Raw genomic sequence first — 24,265 nt, forward strand, 5'->3', positions numbered from 1 at the left:
AGTGCATGATGAAAGAGGAGAAGAAAACATGTAGAGTCCAAAGTCTTGATAGGGGAGTTTCTGAAATGAACCAATGACTAAGAAATGGTCCTCCTAACCATAGCTGCAAGTTCTGTATCCTGAAGCTATAGCAAGAGGAACTCATTTGGAGACTTGCGTACCTAAAATTACAGACTTGAAAAGAATGATTGCAGGTTTGTGTTTTCTCATCTTGAAACACTAGGTTCCATGCATTTAAAATAACAGGAGAAGAGAAATGTAATGTTCTTTAAAAGCATCCCACAGACCTAACTTTTGGCTCCAGTGTGATTTTCAGTTTGAGCCATTATACTGCTCAGCCACTAGATGGAAACATCTACATGGCTCAACCCCCAGTTAACCAGACCCTGGGAAAAATACTTTTTTGAACTACAATGCTCAGAATCCCCCAGATAGTATTGCCAGAGGCGATAATGCCTAAGAAAGTCTGGCAGGTTTAGTCCGTAAAAGTAATTTACAAAGCTCTACTTAATAGTATCACATTAGAGAAGATTCAGAATTAGATCTTTCAATATTTTATTTTAATAATTTCAGCCTCAAAATAACAGAAAAACAACAAAAACCAAGACATCATTATATTTCAAATTAGCACTAGTTTGAGGGTTAGGGATTTGTATGGTTGCACCTTTTTGCTACATCTCTGCCAAAAATAATTTTTCTCCTCCAAATGCCCCTGAAACACAGTCTGCAGTGCATTATTTCACCACATTTGAGGCCCAGGAGAGAAATTTTATGGCATGAAGTGACCCAGAAGTCACTCCCAGATCAATTCATTTTTTAAAAAAGGGCTTGTTGTTGTTGTTGTAGCTGTTGTCGCCTTCTAGTCATTTCTGACTTATGGCAACCCTAAGGAGACCCTATCATGGGCTTTTCTTAGCAGAATTTGTTCAAAGGGGGTTGCCTTTGCATTCCTCTGGGGAAGAGACAGTGGGTTTCATCCCTTTGAGCCAAAAATGTCAGGGGAGGCAAAAACATGTTTAAATTACCCTTCACATCCCATAGAGAATTCTGGAGGCATTTTAAGGTCACAATATATTATTTTTTTTAAAAAAAATGGGAAAATCTTTTGAACCTTGGGCCATTTGAAAATATACTGTCCGCACTTAGCCCACCCATTATAAATAGTCAACTCTGATTGCAGACATCCAGTTTCACATCAGTCCCAATTCCTCCATTAATAAAGGTGAAACAGAGAGTGCTCTCACATATTCCTCCTTCCCATCCCAGTGGTAGGCAAACTGTAGCCCTGCAGCCACACATAACCTCAAGACTGTTTGGGGGCCTTTGACCTCTCCTGGAAGCATCAAGAAGAAACAGTCCACCTTTTATATAGATTGCTAGAGTCCTCTCTTTTAACTTAATTTCTCAAAACAAGAAATGATTTGGGCCCCTTCCACTGCACACCTTTCAATTCTCCTGATTTGGCAGGGACAGTCCCAATTCATTCTGTATGGTCCTACTTTTTCAGCTGCTTTTAAAATGTCCCAGTTTCTCTTTCTTGCTTCCATCCCCCCCCCCCTCCATTATCCTCAGTTTACTTCAATGGTTGGAAATTGAAGAACACAGAGGCCCAGAATAGCTGCAGCAGTTTGTTTTTGCCTGAGTCTACAGGGAAGGGCAAGATGTGAGTGAGGCTACAGGGAAGAGCAAAGTGTTGAGATAGTTTGCATTGAATTAACCAGGGTTGGGGGGAGGAGAGGAGCGGGCAGAATCTTGCTCTTCCCTGTAGACTCAGGCAAAAGCAAACTGCTGCAACCTCTCCTGGCCGGTGTGCTCTTCCTCAATAATACCTTTCCCCATCTTCACCACATTCTGATGTTGCCTGGCCTTATATGTCTCCTGGTTGTCATCTGTGAAATGTTGAAGGTGAAATGTTATCACTGGACGAAAAGAGGGAGAATTTGGCAGCATCATAGGTTCTTATGGAAGAAAATCAGCCCTAGACTAGCCATAATTGATGTCTCCCACTCTAGCCCAACTGAGAGAATTATTGCAGTGGTAATGGTGCAATTGACCAGGCTGAAAGCCAATGGACTAGAGCAGAAAACAACAACATCTAACACTTTTGTATCATCGGTACCCCATACATACCCACCAACATTTAGCAAGTGAAAACCTGCTACATGTGACCAAGTACTTTAACATCAGAGTGTGGTCAAGTTGGCAAAAATTATTAATGAAGAAGAAAACACAATCTAGGAGAGGCTGCAGAAATTGGCTTTTGCCTGAGCCTATTGGGAAGGGCAAGATTTCACTCCCTTCTCTCCTCTCCCACTGATGAATTAATTGAGCACAAGATATTTTTCCAATCTGAGCTCCATTTGCAGCAGCTAGCAAGCTGAAGATAAAGAGGGTAAAGTGGGAGAAAGAGACTTGTTTTCTGCTGCTCCAGAGACTAGGACCTGGAACAATGTATGCAAGCTACAGGAAAAGAGATTCCACCTCAATATTAGGAGGAACTTCCTGACAGTAAGGGCTGTTCAACAGTGGAACAAGCTCCCTCGGAGAGTGGTGAAGTCTCCTTCCTTGGAGGTCTTTTAAGCAGAGGCTGGATGGCCATCTCTCGGGGATGCTTTGATTGTGATTTCCTGCATGGCAGGGGGCTGGACTTGATGGCCCTTGCGGTCTCTTCCAACTTTATGATTCTATGATTTTATGAGACAGTAATAGGGACATTTTAAAAGCAAGTGAAGAAGTGAGGTAACATAAAATTAATCAGGACTGTCCCTGTCAAATCAAGACAATTGGAGAAACAAATACTTGGTTTAGCATGTTAGTCTACCCTACTGCCATCACTCCAGCAGAAATGTTGGCGTTATTATTGCCTTTGTTAACTGCCATCAAGCTGAGTTCAGTTTATGGCAACCCTATGAACGAGAGACCTCCTCCAATTCAGGCAATTATCTCTTCTTGGATTACTTTTAATAAAATTGGGATCAAAAGGAACCCAGTAGGCTACCTTGTACAGCCTACTCGCCATCCAAGTTTCACAGCATATGTCATCTGTATGTGTGTGTGTGTGCCTTCAAGCCCCCTGTCCGCTTATGGCAACCCAATGAATTTCATGGGGACTTCATGGCAAGGAATAGTCAGAGGTGGTTTTGCCAAATCTGGTGTGTTTAGGGTATTTAGGCCATATGCCTTTTATGCCTCCAACTTTTCCCCCAGAGATATCCCAAATGCTGAGTGTGAAAACCCAGCAGGCAGCTTTTTGCTTGCATTGCTGAAGACCTTAAGTGTGAATGCAAATGTCACTTAAAACAAGGCTGTGTTCTTCACTTCTTCAGGGCTAAGTGCAGCTCCCACTCTCCCACCTCAATGGCTTTACAATTCACTGGACAGATGTATTTACCAGCAATTCATATGCTGATTTAGTCATCTGTCTTACACTTTCCCACATACTTCAGGTGGGTTGTTTGCTTATTTTAAACACACAGCTTGCAAGTTTATCCAATTTGCTTATTGCTTTCTTTCAATATTTTTTTAAAAGGTTGAAAAACTGCCTAGGTGAGAAACATGTCTGATGTCACAAACATCAGCCGATCAGTGCTGTACACAGCAGATTCCTGCCACAAATATGCAAGATTAGTTTCCCCTGGGCATGACTGCTATCATCTTTTTAAAAAGCTTCCTTGAACCTATTGTTTGATCACATTGGTACCTCCACAGTTGGCTTGTATGTTTTCTCGTCTAAGCATATATTTTGATGCTCTGTCACAGTGGTTTTAAATGCCTTTCAACTCTGCTGAAGGGACACAAGCCTTTTAATTGAACTTCTGGCTTTCTTTTAATCAGACATCTAAATTTTGATAAATTTTGCCTTTTGAATTTAAGTTACAGTTGAACAATCTGGGCAAACTCCCATTTTTATATGATTAATTTCGTAGTTCTGTGGTCACCATTTCACAGTGATAATTTTGCATTACTTTTTATTTCTTTTCCATTCAATCATGATATAAGTGTGCAATATTTACCGTAATGCAAAACCCATCATCTGGAAGAATACAAAAGTAGCTGATTTACAGAGTAAAGTTAGCATCCTATTTGTTTAGAAAGCATCTAAAGCAGATGGGGATTGTATGGCTCTGTAGATGTTGTTGGAATGCAACTCACATCAACCCTAGCCAGCATAACTGATAATTAGGTATCATGAGAGCTGCAGTCCAACAATGTGTTCAAAGAACTGTAAAAGATAAAGAGGATAGTCTGTGCCTACAAGCTTACTACAGGTATAACCATTCTTCCCACACTTGTCTACCACTTTTTGAAAATACAATGGCCTGAAGGTAGTTTATAGTATTCAACCCTTTTATTTGCACTTTAGAGAAATACCAGTTTGCAAGGTAAGGTCAATGAGCAGAGATGAAAAAAATATCTTATCTGTAGATGCCTCAATACTCCTATCCAAAGATGTCAATCTAGAAAATATGGAAATAAATATTTTATACTTGCTTTTGTATGTTTTAAATTCTGTGCTTTGGTAATTAGTGGAATGTCGTTTTTTAAAAAGCCCACAGACTCAAGTTGCTAGTTAATTCCATGTGAGGCTTTTATGATGCAACTAAATCGCCTCATTCGTGCAAATTTACTATCTTCAGGTTGTAACCTTCCCATGTTTTCCCCCTAGTGTTCCTGGCTTTTTTTAACTGACCAGAAATAATGCCTCCAGGGATCTCCTAGTATAGTTGGCCTTCCATATCCATGGATTCAAGTATCCACGACTTGAAAATATTCAAAAAATATATAAATTCCAAAAAGCTGATCAGCTGATTTTGATTTTGCCATTTTATATGAAGGTCACTATTTTACTATCCATTGTATTTAATGGGACTTGAGCATCCACAGATTTTGCTATCCATGTGAAGTCCTGGAACCAAACCTCAGCTGATACCCAGGACCTACTGTATACAAATCAAATGGCACTGTATAGCTTTTCCATTTTTTTCTTTCTTGTTATTATTATATGTTGTCCAGTCATCTTTAACTTATGGAAACGCTATGAATGACAGACCTCCAAAAGAGCACTATTAACAACATTGTGATGGTTTTGCCAGCTCAAGTGTTGGATCTATGTGGCTTCCTCAACTGAATTATTCAATCTGTAATGTGTTCATCCTCTTTCCTGCTGCCTTCATCTTTAGTAAGCATTATTGTATTTTTCAGTAAGTTATCTTATGATGTGTTCAAAGTATGATAGTCCCAGTTTATACTTATTTCTGGTGAGAGTTCAGGTCTAATTTTCTCTTGAACCAATTTGTTTGGGGTTTTTTTGGCAGTCTAGAATATCTATCCTCCAGCACCACATTTCAAATGAGTTGATTCTCTTTCTGTCAGCTTTCACAACCATACATAAACACCTGAAATTCTATGGCATAAATGATTCTGACTTTGGTATTCAATTATATCTCATTACATTTCAGGATCTTGTCTAGCTCCTGCATAGCTGACCTTGGCAGACCTTTTTTTCTGCCAAGAAAGCAAAGCAAGGACATGGAAAAACAACAATGTTTTCTGGTTCCCACTGTTAAATTCCATGAATGAGGCAGGGTGATGCTGTGACGAGAGGCTTGTCTGGAAATAGCCTAGAGATCCAGTGTGGTAGAGTGGTTTGAATGCTGGACCACGACTCTGGGAGACCACAGTTTGAATCCCTACTCAGCCATGGAAATTCAATAGGTGATATGTTGCACTCTCTCAGCCTCAAAGGAGGCAATGGCAAATTTCCTCTGAACAAATCTTGTCAAGAAGGTTAAATGTGGCAATTTTTTTCTCTAGCCCACTTTCTTTAAAAAACCAAAACAAACCCAAAACATGAACGCATTATCAGGATCATATCTGTTTAGGTTAGGACTTTCTTTGAAGCAAGGTGTGGGAAGACAATTTGATGCTTTCAGAATTCTAATAAGGCCATTGGATTCTATATTAAATGTTATGGACCACAGCACAGTTGCAGTTATGCAGATTTTCACAGACTTTACAGTTAATAAGGTCTTTCATTCCCTAGGCTTTTCATTCCCTATCTGCTTAATCCTTAAATTAAAGTTCTGGGGTCATCTGAAATGGACATTCAAGCCTTGCTGAATGTATTTCTATGATTATTTTAGTGCTGGCCATCTCTATCTTCCTGTCTAGTACTGGAGTGACAAAGCAAACTGTAACTGTATTCATTTTGCTAATCTACCTGTGATTTTTTTTCACTTCAACCCATATCATGACTTTTAATTTGTTTTATTTATATACCGCTATTCCAAAGATCATAGCAGTGAACAGCAAGTAAGCTAATTAGCAAGTAAGCTAATTTGCCCCCAACAGTCTGGGTACTCATTTTAGCTCCCTCCTCGGAAGGATGCAAGCCTGAGTGGAGCTTGGGCCCTTTTGCTGATCTTGAACTCGCAACCTCGTGGTTTTGAGTGAATGGCTGCAGTACAGGCATTTAACCACTGCGCCACCAGGGCTCCTGTTTTGTTTTAAGCAGGAAAAGGAGCAACTCTTCCAGTTGCTATCAACTTGTTGTTAACAACTTGAGATAATAGTGCTTGGTTTCTATGCACTTGTGTGTGCATGCATGTGCAAAGACAACCACCGTTTTTATATACAAAGGAAGAATCCTGCTTAGAGCAGGGAGTGGGCAATAGTGTCCCTCCAAACTTTTCTGGCCTACAGTTCCCATCAGTCCCAGACATTACAGCCAATGGTGAAGGATTATGGGAGATGCAATCCCAAAACTAGTGAAGGTCCACAGTTGCCCAGTGCTGCCCCGTAAGTATAATACTGCCTGGTTCCAATCCGGCCACACAATATGATCACTTTCTTAAATATTAAAAGCACTGCATCAACCAGGGAAAAGCCTGTTTGTCTCTTAAATGTGTATTTCTTTTAAGAATATGAAGATTATAAAAATGATTACTATAATTCAATTATATCCCACTTTTTCCCCAATAATGAGACTCAAGATGGATTACAAAAATTAAAATCAATACAGTTAAAAATAATTACAAAGGCATATGTTTTTAAAAAATGGTAAAAATTATTGCTAAAGAGCAATTAAAGTATCCATAGAATTAAAACCATTTAAAACATATCCATTAAGTAAGGATACAAATTAACAAAACAGCACATAATTAAAAGCTTTTGAAGTTTGTTGGGACAGAAAGGCGGAAACACTTGCCAATATAAGGAGGGCAAAGAGGGAGCCATCCAAAGCCTCCCTAGGGAAGGAGCTTACACACCTAGGAGCAGCCACTGAGATAGCCATGCACACACAGACTCTTATTTGCTTTTTTTTAAAAAGTATAATATCAGACTAATTTGTAAAATATCAAGGTAGTCAACCATTTAACGAAAGACTGAAGACTTCTGACTTTCTAAATATTTTGGACTTCATTGGCCAGGTGCCTTAGCTAAAATGGACAATGACAATGGATTGTGCGAGACCTGAAAATGCGGGAGGTTTTTTGAACGATGTTTCTTCCAAACAGCAATAATGCGAAAACAGAGTGAATGGAAAGTGGACAACAACAACACCTTTTTACTTTCAGGAACTTTATTTTTGCGTTACTGCTGTTTGGTGCAAATGCGTCTGAAAAAACCTCCCACATTTGCGGGTTTTTTTCTACTTTTAAAATCCCATTTCTGAGCAGGATTCGTCTAGTCTGATAAGGCTCCTAGAACTAAATTAAAGCGTTATTAGCTGGATTAAAAGTTTGTATCTCAACCAAAGAGCAAAGCCATCCTAGCCTGTCTGGATTGCAAGGGTTTGTATATGAAGAGGTCTCATCCCAGAATGTGTTTGGAAAGCTCCAGAGGTATAAAAGGACTTGGTGGTGCTTCTGCTGGTTGTACAGTCCAAAGAAAGGCACTCTGAAGTTACATCGGGAATGGGATGGTGTTGGATCTATGTTGTTGTTTTTGTTCTTGTGTGCATTCAAGTCATTTTCTGAGTTATGATGACCCTAAGGAGAACCTATCATGGGAAATTCTTGGCAAAATTTGTTTAGAGGGGGTTTGACTTTGCATCCTCTGAGGCTGACAGAATGTGACTTGCCCAAGGTCACCCAGTGGGTTTCCATGGCTGAGAGGGGATTCAAACCCTGGTTTCCAGAGATGTAGTCCAATGCTCAAACCTCTACACCACACTGACTTCTTCTATAGGATCCTAAATTTCCATGCTTCCTCAAAAATTAAGCACATTAATTTCACCTACCCAGCATGGACAATGACAAGGATGATGGGAACTCCTGCAACAAAGCTAATGTGACACATCTCAGTGGTATGCAGATAGGAATATGAAATCTGTTCTTGAAGGTGGAATTAATATCAAATTAAATGGGGTCATTAATATTAATACAACCCAGTACTGTATAAGAAATGTACATTTTATTCTGTTTTATCTGATTTTAGTTTACTTCTGGGTGTTAAGCGTGGAACACACTTGATTCTGCACCCTCTAATGGGACAAGACATATTACATATGAAAATTCTCATTAAGATCAAAACAATACCCCACAGCTCACATTATGAAAGTTTTCTTTTTCTTAATATTTGTACTATGCAACTTTGGCCAGTATTCTGCATCAGCTACTTAGTTCAGTATATGATCACGAATACAGAAGAGGAGCCACAATTGCAACTCTCCCCACAAACTACTTTACCAGGTATCAGCTACATAGGCAGTGGTGTCATTAGGATTGGCATCACCCACTGTGGTAACTCATGGTGTCATTCCCCCCAACTGACCTTCTCCCATACCATACCATACCGAATCCTTAGTAATGTTTTTTGTACTAATGTTACTCGTAAAGCTTAATTCCTATATATCAGTGGTTCCCAACCTTAGGAGCCCTTTTTAGATGGTAAGCCTGAGGGCAGGGAACCATCTGAATAACTATCTGTAAGCCACTATGAGAGTCTTTAGGGATGAAGAGTAGGATATAAATACTGTAAGTAAATAATAAATAAATAAACTTCTCAGGTGCTCTGCGGCCACTCCTGGAAAATGAAAAACAAACAAACTTTGAATGAAATTAAAGAATAAGAAACACCATTAACTTGTAAGACATAGGGTAGGCCTCTTAGAGGCGCCTCCATAGAAATTGATTCTAAAAAGGGCTCCATGAGTCAAAAAAGCTGGGGACCCTTACCATGTATCATTGAATGTAATGGCAGTAGTTCTGACATAAGCAACTAGCAAAATTAAAACTACATCTTTAAATTACAATATTATTTGTGCAACCTAAATGTATTTACATTGACACTGGGCCCTTGGTGTCCATTGAGGTTTGGTTTCAGGACCCCCCCCCCCCCCAAAATGGATGCCAAAGCTTGTGGATGCTCAAGCCCTTTAAATATAATGGTATAGTAAAATGGTTTCCCTTACATAAAATGGCAAAACCAAGGTTTGCTTTTTGGAACTGATATATTTTTAAAATATTTTCAAGCCGTGGATGCCTGAATCCATGAGGGGAAAAAATGTGGATATGCGAGGCTGACTGTACATAGTCTATCAGGTTTGTGAGGAAGGGCCAGGAAAAGTTACTTAGTACAGTGGACCCTCTGTTTTTGTCGGCAATCCATTCCAGATCCCCTGTGAAAATGGACACTCACACGTATTCAAGCCCCATAGGCTTCAATGGGAAGCACCCTTGCGAGAGTGCGGGGGGCGCGCACCGTGGGGGCATGTCCCACTGAGAATAATGGAGGTCATCCATCTGTGCGTAATCCAGAACACGGATCCCAAGTCCACGAGAAAGGAGGGGCGACTGTATACTCAACTAAATAGCTGATGGAGAAGACTGGCCCTTATTTCTTAGCAAAAGAAAGATTATAGAAGGATATTGTGTACTGTGTCCTATAAGAGAAGAGTGGTAGCACCTCTATATTTTTCAATATCTATCATCCATATAAGCAGAGACTTATTCTGCAGTTCAGCTCTTCTTTTCCGCCCCTCCCTGTCTTTCAGCCAGCTCTCTAGTGAAGCATGATCTTCCCTTGGCCCTGTTCCTCAGTTTCCCTTAGCATCCTGACATGACAAGGAGCTACCTCTAAGATAGCATCCTAGTACCTGTAAGTCTTCACACCATCCCACTGCCTACATCTGTAGCCTGCTCTCTATTTATACAAGTGACAATGTCTAAATGACATTAAAAATAAAAGCTGCTGCTTGTGAGCCATGAGTTGGTGGTCTCATATTTATGACTAAGGATTCTCAGGGCAGGGAACTGTAGAAGAAGGTCAATCCTATATTTCAGAGGAAGGAACTGACAAAACCACCTCAGAGTATTCTTTGCCTGTGAAAACCCTATGAAAAATTAATAGGGTTGGCATATGTCAACAGGTGACTTGAAAGTGCGTACGCACAATCACATCTAGCAAGAACTACACTCAAGGAACCACTGAGACAGCCTGGTTGTATCCTACCTACACTTCAGGGATACACAAAGTACTGTATAGCCTGCGACCACATGAAGCCTCCAGAGACATTTTTAAGAACAGCAATTCAAAGCATTGTTTTTGCTCCCAAATGCCTTCCAGGGAGCGGGGGGGGGGGGGGGATTTTTGCTATATTTGTGTGTGTGTGTGTGTGTTAGGCCTAGGAAAAGTCTGTTTTAAAAAATAGGATGGAACTTTTGTTCACTTCCTATTGTTGAAAAAAAGGCCTTCCCTTGGCCTAAAACGGTCCAGGGAGACAGAAAACATGGTGAAATTGTCCCCGTACCATCTAAAGGGCATTTAGGGACATCCGGGGGCCATTTATTTTGCAGAGGGTGCACAAGGGTAATGCAGAATTCATCAGGCTGCATTTCTAGTTCATTCCCAGAATAAAATGACAAGAGCTGGAACACACATCCTCCCCCCACTTTATTTTGTTAATAGATAACAACTCTCATCATCCCTTCCATTGGCCATGCTCATATTATCCGACGAGAGCTGAGAGATGAACAGCACCTGAAATACCACATATCCCCTACTCTTGATGTACACAGCAGCAGGAGTCGAGTGAGTTTTAATCCATCTGGACAAGGAAAAATTCCTCAGTAGCCTCCAAACACCAGAATATCCCCTTTCCAATACAAAGACTACCCTGTGGATGTATCTACAGTAAACTATTGTAGTTATTTGCAAACACTTTCTCTGTCATGGCTCCACTTCTGGGATATGTAATCTGGAGAGGTACGTAGAATTTTCTGCTAGAGAGCCCTAGTCTACTCCTTTGAACTATTATTATTATTATTATTATTATTAAACTTTATTTCTATAGCGCTGTAATTATACACAGCGCTGTACAAAGTTGATAAAATTAGGAGTAAATAAAAGCCTGCCCAAGGCGTACATTCTAAGATAATAACAATTAAAAGAGGAATAGATAAAATTACCATATAGAAAGGGAAAAAAAAAAAAAACTACAGCACCTAGAGCTCTGTAGGACGAAATCCCAATTACCTCACCAAACTACATATCTCATGAATCAAAAGTATGGTGCCATAACAGTCAAAATGTATCAGACTGCTATAATTGGGCTGTTTAGATACACTCCCCCCATGCTAGCTGGGGGGTTCTGGGAACTATTGTCCAAAAATGTAACATTTCCAAGCTCTGAGTTGGGCCCATAATGAAAATTCATTGATTCCCACATGTGATAAACTTCACTTACTGATCCTCCCTATCCCACTCCATGCAGATATCCCTCTAAAAACAGTTGTTTACTGAGCCAATGGAGAAACATGAAGAGCCTAATTCTCCTGTAAATATATATATATATATATATCCCACTTTTTCCCCATCTGGGACTCAAACACAGATGTACACCATTCAAGGAATAACATGGTCACAGTGTTTTAATGCGTAAGTTACATCCAGTGTTGTACAGGACTCTGGTCTTACAGGATCAAACTGCTGCGGTGTTTTAATTAGCAAGAACAATTAAGTTACTGCCCTCCATCTCAGGCTTCGCTATTGCTTCTGAGCTAACCTGCAATCTTAATAGTAGCTGGGGATGAAAACAAATTTTCCAAGCAACAATATATATTGGCAGAGAATTTTGTTGGTGATTTATGATAGCATAACCTCCAGTTATGCTTGCACAAGTACTGGAGGGGAGCATTTAGCAAAGAGGTATCCAGTACCTCCTTGTACAATGTCTTTGTGCCAACTTCACAATCGCAGCCGGATGGCTCCCAGTAGCAGTTCCACCTCCCTGATTTGCCAAGGAGTGAGTTTTGCACTATCCAGATGCCATTGTGCAGTCACAGAAGAAGGAGAAACATTTGTTCTTGGCCAGGGGAGAAAGACTGATCTTTCCCCCCTGGCTGTACATCAGCAGCTGGATATCACTTCAGTGCAGATCCACAGCTCTTTTGTGGTCAGGATGTGAAGTTTTACCTGGCAGCCATCCAGCTTCTGTTGAGCAGCCAGGGAAGAAAGAATTGCCCCTCCTGGATCATCAGTGTTAAGTATGCAGGTGGAGGTTTATGCTCCAACAGGATCTTGTCTGTAATCAGTTATCCCTATTGCAATGCAAAGTGTTCTGAGGTGGCTTGGCCTTGAATGTTTAAGGTCCATTGACTTGACAGTGGGGATGAAAACTGCTAAAACTGGTTTGCTGATATGGATCCACATGCTATTTCTGGACTCATCCTATTGCTTGGGATCATAGCTATGGAAGACTGTCAAAACAAGTGCCTGTACTCAGTGGTATCACTACAGCGTACGGAGTGTATGAACCACAGTGGGTGACACCCCGGGGGGGGGGGTGTCACACAGTGGGGCATTACACCCAGAGAAACTGGTACAGCTACTGGGTGAGTGAGAAAGGGTGCTTTCACACTCTCCCAGGAGACACACAAGACCCTAAATGGGCCCTCTGGAGACCACAACACTACCCCCCTCATAGTGGTGGCTGCTGGGGGGTGGGTTGGGGCTGCAGCAGTGCCAGACCCTGAAGGCCTTTGGTGAGGGGCCTGCAGCGGTCTGTGCAGCTGGAGAAGGCAAGGTAGTTCACCCCCCACACACACACACCCCTCAGACACCACTGCCTATAACTCAAATTTTGCCATTACACCACTGGGTACTCCCAAAGAGGAGAGGTTTCCCTTTATGAAGACATACACACAGACGTGTACAATCTGCAGGGCAGGGGGTTTGCAGAGAACCATGCTTTTCCAGCTCATCAGCATAGTTCTCCCAACTAGCCCTATCACCTCGCAGCCCTCCCTCTCGTCCCTGCTTCTAACCTGTGGCAAGGCAATGTTGAGCTGGCGCTGCAGGGACTCTTTCTCGTGGCCCAGTTCACGCAGGCGGAGTTGTGAGGTGGCTAAGCTTTCCTGTGTGTCACGCAGCGTCTCTAGCAGCCGTTCGCGCTCATTCAGCATGTTGACCATAAGCTGCTCGAAGTTGGCATCGTCGGCCCCATAGGCCGAGCCACGCCGGTTGTCCTCATTGATGGTTGGCATCACTTCACACATCATCATGCCAAGAGGGATGGGGAGGGGCACCCGTGGGCCTCCTCAGGAAGGAAGAGAAGTTTAGTCCTTGATCCTGCAGAAAAGAAAGAGATATTTATTTATTTGGTGTATTTATTGATTATATTTTCCAAGACAGCAGAACAGCATTTATATCATGTTTTTCTCCCAAAGATTGGCATGGAAGTTATCCAAGAATGATTACATCAAATCTTTAAAATTCAATCAAAAAATTAAATCTAGTTAACAACGCATAATAATATTATAAGCTATATTTCAGAGGAAGGAATTGGCAAATCCAACGCTCGAATATTCCTTGCTTAAGAAAATTCTATGAAATTCATGGGGTTGCCCTCAATATACAGGCCACTTGAAGGCACATACACACAGAATCATACATCAGTGAAAGAATCAGGTTTGAGAGTATGGCCATATTGGCTCTGAGATTCTTGGAGTGGCAGTCCAACAAAGAAACTTTTCCAAAGTCTGTGAAAGAAAGAAGAACACTTTTGAATGTCAGTGAACTAGAAAAGAGAACCAAAGAGAGGAGAAAGCAGAATATTTTGGTTTGAAGAAGTATTAATCCAAAGATAGAGGGACCACATTTCACCAATGGAGCACCTGCTTTCAATGCATAAGGTCTCATGTTCAGCTCCCAGCATCTCCAAGAATCAGATAGCAGCTGAGGGAAAAGATTTCTAAAACCCTGAAAAGACACCACCAGTCCGACTCTAGGCTAGACAGAGTACTAGTCAGAGCTGGTATAAAACAGCTTGCCGTTTTCCTCTGATGTTGGAAGGTTGAGTCTCTGGGCTCCATGTGGTAAATCTGATTCTATAATTTTGTTGGAAGAGCAGATTAGCCTAAAGGCAAAGGACTGAAACAGTGAGTCTGAACCCACCAGAGTTTCAAGCAAGTTAGATCTGGCAAGCTGTAGGATGAACTCACAAGTGCTGTGATCTCTTAACACAGAAGAACTGCCCTTGTGTGTGGGAGGAAGAAGACAGGCCCAGCGCCATGAGTCCTGAAGTCAGCTGACAAGATGACACATATATTTCTGCTAATGTATTACAAATGGAGATAATGGCATCAGAGATGTTACTATGACATTCTTGCCACCAACACCCAAGCCAGAGCCTTGGTTCTGTAGGAATGCTGGACAGGCTGGAGAGGAAGAAAATCTGAAGGAAGAGAGAAAGCTTGAGATAAATTCTGTGGGCGGACAGGGAGAGCAGGTATAATTCATGGGGCAGGCATGAGGCTGAGCCGGTTGGGGAACTGACTCTGCCAAAAGCCAGCCCCACCCTAACCCTTTATTTCCCACCCCATATTGGGACAATTAGGTTCCCTAGATCGAGGCTGGGCAAGGTGTAGACCTCCAAATCTGATCAGTCTCAGGCAGCCTGGCCATCAGGTGGGGGGATCATGGGAGCAGTAGTTCATCAACATCTGGAGGGCTACAGATTGCACAGCCAAATATCATGGCCATAGGGTCAGTGGTCAATGCAAAATGATTTCTGCATAGAAACACTCCCTGGCCCTTTTCCTCCTTGCAAAAGTAGTTAAAGAAGAAATAATAGTCAATATGATATATGCCCTATGTTAATATATGTCCCCATCTTATATCCAGATGGTGTGGCCCACGGATCATAGACCTGTGGGCTCTGGATCCGAACTGTTGTTCAGTTATAAAAGACTGTCATTGGGCAACCTTGGAGACTCAACATCCCAGCCAGGCTGGGATGCAAACCTATGTAACCCATAGTATTTATGTAACTCTTTTGCAAATGTTCAGGACAATTTTCATACCTTATAGAAATAATAATGTGACTTTCCTTGCAGTTTGGAAGGGCAAAGGAAATGAGGAAAGGGCGATGGTATTGGCGTGTGCAAAATTCTATGGGTTTGTAACATTTGCACTGAGTTAGGAATTATGTAAGAAGTACATTGCTGTTTCACACTCTGCTTGACTCAGTGTTAATTTTGCTCCAAGTGATAGGTGCTGTACAGAACACTGAGACTGCATAGCCCCCACCTGGGTAGGGAGGGGGACTTACATTCTTTATCACAAGTGAGAAGAGGAAGCAACATCAGGGAATGGCTAAAGTGAGAAAAAGGATTAGTGAAAATCACAGGGATCTCCAGCTATGGATTTAAGAAGACAGAAAATCTCCCGTTTCACTATTTTCAGTAGCTGCCAGAACAGCCCCTTATGAAGAGGAGGGGCAATTTCAAAGAGTAGCAGATCTTACCCTAGAGCCTACTCATCTCACGTTTATGCAATTTTGTACAGTGCAAGTTGGCTCCCCTTTGGGTAGGAACCTGTCATACCTGTTCTTTGTAAAATGTAATGTACAACGGGAAGAGAGAAAGTATGACTCTAGAGTATGGTACGATATGACCTCTAGCTCTCATAAACTTCATTACATCTACCAGCTACTCTCCACCAATGTAGTAGACGGCAGAGGAAGAAAGGAAATAATATTCATATCTTTCTAATCCTCCCTTGTCTCTGTCACACTGATCTCCACTGACTTTACTCCGGCCCATCACCAACAACTCTATCAGGGTGGCCACTTACGTATCACATAAAAAGTAAAACAAAAACATAAATTAGCAGGACAAATTTGCATGCCATTTGCATACCCTAATTTAGATGTATATACACTGATATGTATAGATGCAAATTTAGACATATCTACTACGTATAATTTAAAAGAAAACACATAAAATTTGCATATGCTGACTTACATGACCTTTAGAAATGACTATAATTCAGAGAGAAAACAACACATATTCCCACAGCTGGAAATACAGGGACCAGTTGAGCTACTTGCCCAAGCTGTTATGTCTGCTTTTATCCAGATTCTCATTGCTGACCATTTTAAAGACCCTTGTTTGATGTTTTTGATGGTTTTCATAGTTTTCATCCTTAAACAAGACTTGGATTGGACAACCCTTCAAATGGAAGATACTTTAAAGCAGAGGTGAGAACTGTGGCTCACAGAATGCATACTGTCATTTGGGGTGAGCAATGTGGTCCTGATCCCACCTAAAGGCCCTGGAAACCACCCATCCTGCAATTTTTTGGCTGAAAAACTTGTTTTTGTCATTTAAAACCCATTACCCCATTCTGATGGTCCTTTAAACAGTAGTTGTGCTACCTTATACAGTGTACCCTTGGTACCCACTGGGGTTTGGTTCTAGGATCCCCTGTGGATACCAAAATCCGTGGATGCCCAAGGGAAGGTACAGACAGGCCAAAATAGAGCTGCTTCGAGTCACTTTGGAGGAATGGTATTTCAATGATGCATGCATCCTAAGTATCCAAAAGCCGCACCAAAGCCACGCTCCAGTCCTAAGGACCGGAGTGCAGCTTTGGTATGGCTTTTGGACTCTTAGGACTCATGCATCATTGAAATACCATTCCTCCAAAGTGACTCGAAGCAGCTTTATTTTGGCCTGTCTGTAACAGGCCCAAGTTTCATTAAATACAGTGACATGTTTCCTTTATATAAAATGGCAAAATTGAGGTTTGCTTTTGGGAATTTTTATATATATTTTAATATTTTCAAGCCAAGGATGGTTGAATCTGTGGATAAGGAATCCATGGATATGGAGGGCCAGCTGTACTCAGGGATAACCCACTTTGAGACTGCTTTAGCTGCCTTGGCTCAAGGATGGGGAATCCTGGGAATTGTAGTTTGTTGTGGCACCAGAGCTCTCTCTGACAGAGAAAGCTAAATGTCTCACTAAACTACAGTTATCAGGATTCTCTAGCCTTGAACCAGGACAGTTAACGTGATCTCAAGATGGATTATTTCTGCAGTGTGTTTTGGAACTTTGTTTCCTAAAATACTTCCCTGTTCCATCAGTTTACACATTCTCCCCAACTGTATTGCTTCCTCTCTCTTGTCTCATCACTCCTGCCCAGTGGCTGTTGGTGATTCCCATGTCAGTGGGCCAGCAAATCAACTCTGAGTTTAAGTCTAAACATTAAAGGAGATTTCCAAAATGCTCAGCCGTATCCCCCAAACAGGTTTAGCATCTCAGATAGCTCTGCTAAATTATGGCCTAAAACCCAGAGGATTCACTGTTCCACTGACAATAGAAGCAGCAGATACCATTGCTCCTATTTATTTACCTTCAGTCTGGCTCCAGCCTACAGTATATACCTAGAAGATATTTATTTATTTTATTTATTTGCTGCCTTTTCCCCAGAATGGGACCTAAGGTGGCTTCCAGAAATAGTAAATTAAAAAGAGTTAAAATCACCTCATAAACGCATTAAAATCATTTTAAAAACAACTGAAAGTTTAAAAGATAAACAACATCTCCCTAATACAAAAGCCCTCTACAGTGGGCCCTTGTGTGTATTTGGTTCCACACACACACATACACCCATGGATAAAAAAAATCCAAGGATGCTCAAGTTCCATTAAATATAATGGTGTAGTAAAATGGTGTCCCTTACATAAGATGACACAGTCAAGGTTTGCTTTTTGGAATGTATATTTTTTAATATATATTTTCAGGCCATGGATGGTTGAATCCATGGATAAAGAATCCATGAATACAGAGGGCCAACTGTATGTTAAAAGCCCACTGAACAGAAATGTTTTTGCGTGCCAACAAAAGGCAACCAGGGCAGAGAGCACCCTAGCCCCCCCATGGAAGGGAGTTGCAGAGGTTGGAGCAGCCATTGAGAAAGCTCTCTTTCATGTCCTCAATAAGGAAGCCTATGATGGTGATGGGATGGAGAGAAAGTCTTCCCCTTAAGATCGTAGAGCTCTGGCAGGTTTATATTGGGAGATACACATGGGTGGTTCCATGCCGCCCGTCTTTGCTCTTCTTCAATGCTGTGCCAACCACATGCGCAGCACTGACACCCCCCCTAAAAAGAAGCCGCCTAGAGTGGTTTCTTTTTAGGAGCGCCATAATGGCACTCATGTGCCATGATGCTGCCGCTTCTGGCAAGTGCCATTTGGGCACGCAGACACCTGTGTGTCGTTGCGCGTCCCGTGTGGGCAGGACAGCAGCAAGATGGCGCACGGGCATGGCTAGTAGAGCTGAGCGCGTATGGATGCCCAGCCTTCCGAAGCCCTAAAATCGGCCTCAGGCTGGCGCTTTACACCAGTCTATACTAGGCCACAGTCTTTCAGATAGTCTGGACTTACGTTGTATAGGGCTTTATAGGTCATGATCAGCACTTTGCATTGTGCCCAGAAACAAACCATTAGCCAACACAGCTGTTTTAACAAGGTTGTTATATAAACCCTTTAACTGGTCCTGGTCAGCATTATGATTGTAACATTTTGGACCTGCTGAAGATCATAGAATCATAGAATCGTAGAGTTGGAAGAGACCACAAAATAGGATTGCCAAGGTGAAAAATAGAAACAGTTGTTTTACCTTTAATGGTTAAATAGAGGCAGGCACTTCAGAAGGTGTTGCTTGCTACCTGGTTGTGTGTCAAGCAACACCTGCCAAAATTCCCTCTTCTACACAACCATTAAAGGTACAGGAACTCCCTCCAGTTTTCATTCTCGCAGCTCTACTGAAAGAAGCTCCATACGCCAATCCTTCCTCATCACCTTGTTTCTTCAACAAGGTCACACTTCGGCCATAGTAGTCATACTATATCAACAATTCTACAATCTACAATCAAAATATCGCCCTCATATCCCCAAATGGGGAATTCTTCGTTCAATATCCGCCCCCCCAAACGAAGCAGAAAATTGGGTAGCATCCAATAGAATTCACAGAAGAAACAAAAGACATCTCAAAAAGCTCAAAAGGTGATTATTTTATCTAGCAGAAAAGCCTGACACTTCTAAATCAAGAACTCTCAAACCATTTTGTGGAAAAATAAAATTTCTGAAGTTTGATTCCAAACTGAAGAAGGTCTAGAGAGTATATAGAGGCTGAAAAATGACTTTTCTGCTAATAAAATAACCATCTTTTGAGCATCTTGAGATATGCCACCTTTACCTCAGCAATGGATGTGCTAGGTAGCCTTAATCTCAAGACTCATGGTTCTTTGTAGAAAGGCAGTTATTCCACTTAGGTAGATAACACACACCACTAGGCAGAGTATTCCAGGGTGAGGTTTGGCAAAAGCAGAATAGAGTGGGACTACTAGTTCCCTCGACTAGGACACTTGTTACCCTTCTTGATGCAGCCAAGCACTGCACTGGCTTTTCTGGATGCCACATCTCACATTTAGCTTGTGATCTACTAAGATCCCTAGATTCTTTCCACATGCTCCCAATACAGGAGCAGTGCTGCCCAGATCTGTCATAAACTTACACAGCCAGAGATGCTGACCTCAAGCTTTACTGTAGCCATCTCTGATTCTTCAACTTCATTGGAGTATGTTAGAGATGCACAGGAAAAAATCAGTTGCTATTTCAGGAGGGGAATACCTCTTTCTTTATCTTAGACTCCTTTTTGAGAGTTGTCTGGGTTTCAGGCAACCAGTTTTCTTACATTCCTTGCTTCATAGCCCATCCAATATTGTTTACTATGCTCAACAGAAGGCCCGCAAGTGAGGTGCCCTCAGATGAAAGCCCCCTTAGATGTCAATTCAGAGGGAAACAGAGAAGAAAGTAGATAATAAATGTGGTGCCTAACTATGACAGCCTATGGAGCTAGCTCATGACCCATTACTCTTGTTTCAGGTGGTTCTTAGGAAGCCTGGGCATCATGGCCTACCTAAAGCATTCGCTTCCTCAGGTAGTGGTCAAGGTGGCTCCCCTGTTTCATCCTCTACACAGCTTCAAAGTCTGCTAAGTGGAAAATGCCCTCTGCTGAACTACCAAAGGCAGTAGGCTAGCTTAGGAGCTGCAGAATAGGCCCTGTAGCATATGCAGAGAGGCAAGCGGTTGAGACGTTCAGGAAGAATGACCCCTAGCCTTTGCTGCCTGAGGTGGCTGTCTCAATCTGCTTGATGGTACAGTCAGACCTGCTGGGGAATTCCTTACTTAAATTTGTATTCTAACCATCATGTACTGCGTCTCCAGGTGATATGCGATTGTTAAAAAATGAAGATATAAATATAAACATAGCTAAGACCAAAACAACTAGAAATATAATGAGCAGTCATAAACTAAATTTGAAATGACAGGCATCAGTCAGTACCAAATATCAAGTAAAATAAAGTATTTGGCATATGCCTAAACTGTAACAGAGTCAGTTATATTTTGTTTCTGAGGAAAGAATATTCCAGAGTGTGGGTACCACCACAGAAAATGCCTTCTTCCACCTTGTCGCCAAGCAGGATGTGGCACAATCAGGAAACTGACGTGCAGAAATAAAGGATGTGGATGAAGATGGGCAGATCTGTACTGTTCTCTCAAGTGTCCTGATCTAAAATAAAAGGTCTAAAAGTTAGTATCAACTAGCATTCTTTCAACAATCATGTTGATTAGTAGCTGTGTTTGTACAGAACAACAAGCCAGGATTTTGGCTTGCTGAGAGCAGGCTGCAAGCTGATACACACAGTCCATTCACTTCAACTTGGCTCTGTCTGCTAGTATGAGCAGGAATGATTTATTTGCCACAGTATGAGGAACATATAGCCCTCCAGATATTCACTGAGCACAATTCCCATAATCCCTCAGGACTGATTGCCTTTTCTGGCTTGGGCTGTTGGAAGTTGCAGTCCAAGAATATCTGGGAAAATTACAGTTCTCCAGTCCTGTTCAACATTTTGTCTAGAAGTCCTAGATTCTTGCTTCCTTTGCATGCCACAATTCATAAACCAAGAAGTAACTGTAGTTTGTGTTTATAAGAAACCAGTGTCATCCATCATGTAGCTCATTCATAAGATATGATACTGTAAAATTCTAGCTTATTGTTTTTTGCAAATGCAGACACTGCTTCGCTTATCCAGTCTCACAAACACTGAGTGGGACCATGCATTTTCTTGACAACATTCTTCCAGCTAAGAAGGGTAGCAAATACCCCAGAATCAGGATTCAAATTGACCCTATTAGTTTGGAGAACCGGACCCAAACTGACAAAATAAGGTTTAACAGAACAGTTACAAATATATTTAGAATTAAATGTAATTAAATATAAGGTAATACATTTAGGCAAGAAAACAATGCATAAATATAGGATGTGTGACATCTGGCTTGACAGTACATGTGGAAAGAGTCTAGGGGTCTTAGTAAATCACAAGCTAAACATGAGATGTGGTGATCAAAAAAGCCAGTGTAATTCTTTGTTGCATCAACAAGAGTATAGTGCACAACCAAGGGAAGTAATAGTCCTTCTCTATTCTGCTTTCATCAATCCTCAGTGCTCTGTCCAGTTCTGGGCACCACTTTTCATGAGGGATATTGGCAACATGTTCAGAAGAAGGTGGCCAAGATGGGAAAAGGTCTGGAGAGCACATCCTGTGAAGAATAATTTACGGACCTGGGTATATTTAGTTTGGAAAAGAGAAGACTGAGATGTGACATGATAAACATTTTTAAATATCCAAGTGGATATCGTGCGGAAGATGGAGCAGTGTTGTCTTCTTCTGCTCCAGAAACCAGTACAAAAACCAATGGATTCAAATTACAAAAGAGAGCTTGAGAAACAGAGACAGGGAAGGAGAAATAGATTCCACTTAAACATTAGGAAAAATTTCCTAATGGTAAGAACTGTTTGAGTGGTTTCTCCAGTTTTGAAGGTTTTTTAAAAAAGGATGGCCACCTCTCAGGAGTGATTTAGCTACAGATTCCTGCATGGCAAGGGATTGAACTAATGGGGGGTCCCTTCCAAGTCTATGATTCACATTCCCAACACATATTAATATAAACCAAACAAGTATCTAATGAGCCCTGGCCTGGATGCTCTGGCCTTCAGTGGTTAGTAGTACAGCAATAAAATAAAATAAAATTCTATGGTAGCTCCCCAGCTTTGTAAGCATAAGAGATGGGTAAATTTAAACGCCACTCATTTTCCTGGGTTATCAGCTGGTAGTCATCTTGATTCCTTCATTGCAATTATTTAAATAGATTTCAGTTTTTAGTTTTATGGTCAGTGATATGATTATTGTAAGCTCCCTTGAATGTTTGCGGGGACATAGAAAAACATAATTTTCCAATGTCGTACACAGATATAGATGTGCTGCAATTCATATATATCAAGGGGAGGAAATCTGTAGCCCTCTAGAAGTTTTGGCTTACAACTGCTCTGAAGGGTCAAAGTTTCCTGCCCCTAATATATAAAAAGATCCATGCAAGCATCCAAATACACAGCCCATGGTTATTCCACAAACGCCCTATTCCATTGCTGAATTCCCCTTAGCATTAAAACATTCTTTCTTTGTTGTTGTGCCTTCAATTCATTTCTGACTTATGACAACCCTAAGGTTATCATGAGGTTTTCTTGGCAAGATTTGTTCAAAGGTTTGCTATTGCCTTCCCTTGAGGCCGAGAGCATGTGAACTTGCCCAAGGTCACCCCAGTGGGTTTCATGGCACTAATGTTTAAATCAACACCATATCCCTAGAGTTTAAAGCCATACTTTAAAATCCATACTTTCCTAATAAATGTTTCTTCCACACAGTGGGGCTGGTTGGATCCAGTATGTGAAACTGTGCCCTTGTTCCCTCTGAATGCTGTCATGCAAGGGGTGGTCCCTTTTAACCCCCTGCACCACTGTCTACCCTATTCGCCAGGGTCCCCTGGCCCTTTGTGTACCATTTGGGGGAAGGTTGAGGGAACATCATAGCATGCAAGGAGTGGTGAAGTCTGCTTCCATCAGGATGGTTACACATGGCTAAATCTGGATAGCCCTGGTAATTTTAATTCAAGCAGACACATACAATGCAAACTAGTATGACATCCCTAGAGTTAGGGTTGCCATATCCCTGTTTTGGCCGAGACAATCCCGGTTTTGGGACCTTGGGATTGTCCCGGCCCAGTTTTGGCAAGATGTCCTGGGCCCCAGCTCAACAAGCTCCCACCCGCCTCCGCCGCAGGCCCGCAGCTCCTCCTCCTCTTCTTCTTTTTCTTCTTCTCTTCTTTTTCTTCCCTTCTTCCTCTTTTTCTTTCTCCTCCTCCTCTTCCTCTTTGTCTTCCCCTCTTCCTCCTCTTATTTTTATCTTCTTTTTCCTATTCTTCTCCTTTCTCCTCCTTTTCTTCTTTCTCCTTCTCCTTCTTTTTTCTCCTCCCCCTTTTTCCTCCGCTGCTGCTGCTGTTGCTGCTGTTGTTGTTGTTGCTGTTGTTGTTGTTGTGTGCCTTCAGCTCCTTTCTGACTTATGGTGACCCTGCAGAATTTCCTTGGCATGTTTTTTCAGGGGAGGTTACCTTTACCTTCCTCTGAGAGACTGGGAGAGCGTAACTTGCTGCCCAAAGTCACCCAGTGCGTTTCCATGGCCTAGCTGGGATTTGAACCCTGGTCTCCCATTGTCCTAGGCCACTACACCATGCTTGACCACTGCACTTAAAGGTACAATACTTATTTATTATTCATTATTGTGTACCTTCAAGTTGTTTTCCACCTTATTGAGACCTTAAAGCAAACCTATCCTGGGGTTTGCTTGGCAAGATTTGTTCAGAGGATGTTTGCCATGGCTTTCTGCTGAGGAGGCTAAGAGAGTGTGACTTGCTTGAGGTCAGCCAATAGGCAGGGAATCGAATCCTGGTCTCCAGAGTCCTAGTCCAGCACACAAAGCTACATCCCAAACTTCTATCCAGGAAGAATGTCAAAATGTCCTCCATTTTGAGCATGAGTGAGAAGCATGAATTTATATTGTTTTTTTATTAATG

The 24,265-nt window shown here is 41.7% G+C and overlaps 1 protein-coding gene across 6 annotated transcripts in view; it reads right to left on the reverse strand.

The window, feature by feature from the left end:
- Positions 1-24,265, reverse strand: part of LOC149308974 (liprin-alpha-3-like) — a 75,739-nt gene that overhangs the window by 44,973 nt on the left and 6,501 nt on the right. For all 6 annotated transcript variants that reach the window (XM_089531535.1, XM_089531537.1, XM_089531536.1 and 3 more), the window contains exon 2: positions 13,269-13,572. In XM_089531535.1, coding sequence (XP_089387661.1) covers positions 13,269-13,505 — 237 coding nt within the window. In that variant the 5' untranslated portion in view covers positions 13,506-13,572. The remainder of the gene's footprint in view (positions 1-13,268; positions 13,573-24,265) is intronic.

The sequence above is a fragment of the Sceloporus occidentalis genome, unplaced genomic scaffold (assembly GCF_023333645.1).
Source record: "Sceloporus occidentalis isolate IW3139 unplaced genomic scaffold, rSceOcc1.0.p SCAF_7, whole genome shotgun sequence".
NCBI lineage: Eukaryota > Metazoa > Chordata > Lepidosauria > Squamata > Phrynosomatidae > Sceloporus > Sceloporus occidentalis.